The sequence below is a fragment of the Chiloscyllium plagiosum genome, unplaced genomic scaffold (assembly GCF_004010195.1).
Source record: "Chiloscyllium plagiosum isolate BGI_BamShark_2017 unplaced genomic scaffold, ASM401019v2 scaf_96314, whole genome shotgun sequence".
In the NCBI taxonomy this organism is placed as follows: Eukaryota; Metazoa; Chordata; class Chondrichthyes; order Orectolobiformes; family Hemiscylliidae; genus Chiloscyllium; species Chiloscyllium plagiosum.
In genome coordinates, this window is record NW_025205996.1 from 3,448 (window position 1) to 5,495 (window position 2,048).

Consider the following 2,048-nt stretch of genomic DNA (forward strand, 5'->3'; position numbering starts at 1 on the left):
TAAGAGGCATTTGGATGGGTATATGAATAGGAAGGGTTTGGAGGGATATGGGCCGGGTGCTGGCAGGTGGGACTAGATTGGGTTGGGATATCTGGTCGGCATGGACGGGTTGGGCCGAAGGGTCTGTTTCCATGCTGTACATCTCTACGATTCTAATGATGACCCGGAAACTGTTGTCATAGAGTTGTCGAAGTCGACAGCACAGGTTACAGCCCTTCGGCCTATCATCTCCGTGCCAGGCAACAGCATTTTCGAGCATTTGCCCCATTCACCTCAGGTATCACAAGTGCCCACCGGAATATTTCTTGAGGCTTTCGGTCTCCCACTCTCGGAGGCAGATCTCCCGGATTTCCCGCCACCCTCAGGCAGAATGATTTGTCCCTCACATCCCCTCAGACCTCCCTACCCATTGTCTGCAATCTATGCCCGCACCTCCACACAACCGGGTCATTGATCAACAGGAAACATTTCTTCCTGTATCTCTGCCCCACATCATTTTATCCACCTCGATCGTTTCCCCTCTCAATCTCTCCTGCTCTCAGGAGAACAACCCAGGTCCTCCAGTTTCCTCCCACAGTCCAGGGATGTGAGGTTAGGGTGGATTGACTGTGCTAAATTGTCCCATAGTGCCCAGGGATGTGCAGGTTAGGGTGGATTGGCCGTGCTAAATTGTCCCATAATATTAGGTACATTAGTCAGAGGTAAATGTGGAGGAATGGGTCTGGGGATTTAGTCTTTGTAGGGTCGGTATGGACTTGTTGGGCCGAAGGCTCTGCTTCCGCACTGCAGGGATTCTCATAGGGAATCTCTCCTCATCACTGAATCGCTCCAGCCCAGGCAACAACCTTGGAAATCTCTCCAGACAATAATTATCATTCTTTAAGATAATTATTTAATTCAAGATGAAAGTATTGAGATAACTATTGAATTCAAATTCAGCTGTGCCAGGATTGAAACCCCAGCATGTTAGCCACATCTTTGGACTAACAGTCTTGCAATAGTGCCACTCGGCCGTCACTTATAAGTGACTCCAGACCGCGGCCAATGTGGGCAATGCCTCAATACCCTCTTAAATGGCCGAAGGAGCAATTCGAGGGCAATTAGGGGTGGACAGCAGAGATATAGAGTCTCCGGGGGTATCCAGCAGATTACAAAGGGTTGCAAGGATTGTAAAAGCGCACAGATTGCTCGAACCGAACAAATAAATACTATTTGGAAATCTTCCTTTTTTTTTGTATTTACCTCTCCTTCCCCCACCCCCGTTCCCTCTGTTCCCAGGAAGGCCAGTGTATGTCAACATTATGCCCGAATATTTAAGATGGAGGAGTTCTTGCACGTGAGTAGCTGATGGTTTAATTCTGCCACCTCCCAGAATTCCTTCCGTCCACCCCAGGCTAAGCCAATAGGAGATTGAGAGCAATGGAGGGTGGGAGGTTTGGGTCCAATGTGGGGCAAGTGAGGGGGTGAGATCTGCGGTGTTGGGGTTGGCGGGTCAACGCGGGAGGGTGCATGCTGGTAGTGTTGGAATTGGCGTAAGGAGGGGGTGAGAGGATGAGAGAGTCGGGATTTGGGGGGATAGGAGGGGACGCAAGGTTGGGGGGGGCGCGGTGTAGGGTGAGCCAGGAGGAAGGGGGGGGGGAAATGGGGTAAAATGATTCGACAGATCCCGTCACCCTTTACTGACACAGGGAGAGTCCTTGACATTGACCCAGCTCCCTCAACTCCCTGAGACCCCTGTCTCTGTCAGCCAGGGCTCCCTGATTGGAACAATCAGGGAACACCTATTCTAGAAGGCTGAGTCCACTCTAATGGAGTTGAAGAAATGGAGCGGAGTCTCAGTGTCACGGTAGCTCAGTGGTTAGCACTGCTATCTCACAAAACCAGGGTCCCAGGATTGATTCCAGCCTTTGGCAACTGTCTTTATGGAGTTTGCATGTTCTCCCCGTGTCTGCATGGGTTTTCTCCGGGTGCTCCGGTTTCCTCCCAAAATCCAAAGATTGTGCAGGTCTGGTGAATTGGCCATGCTAAATTGTCCATAATGTTAGGTG

The 2,048-nt window shown here is 50.6% G+C and overlaps 1 protein-coding gene across 1 annotated transcript in view; it reads left to right on the top strand.

The window, feature by feature from the left end:
• Positions 1 to 2,048, top strand: part of LOC122546476 (amine oxidase [flavin-containing]-like) — a 10,519-nt gene that overhangs the window by 3,144 nt on the left and 5,327 nt on the right. The window contains exon 3 of the mRNA XM_043685178.1: positions 1,279 to 1,336. Within this exon, the coding sequence (XP_043541113.1) occupies positions 1,279 to 1,336 (58 nt within the window). The remainder of the gene's footprint in view (positions 1 to 1,278; positions 1,337 to 2,048) is intronic.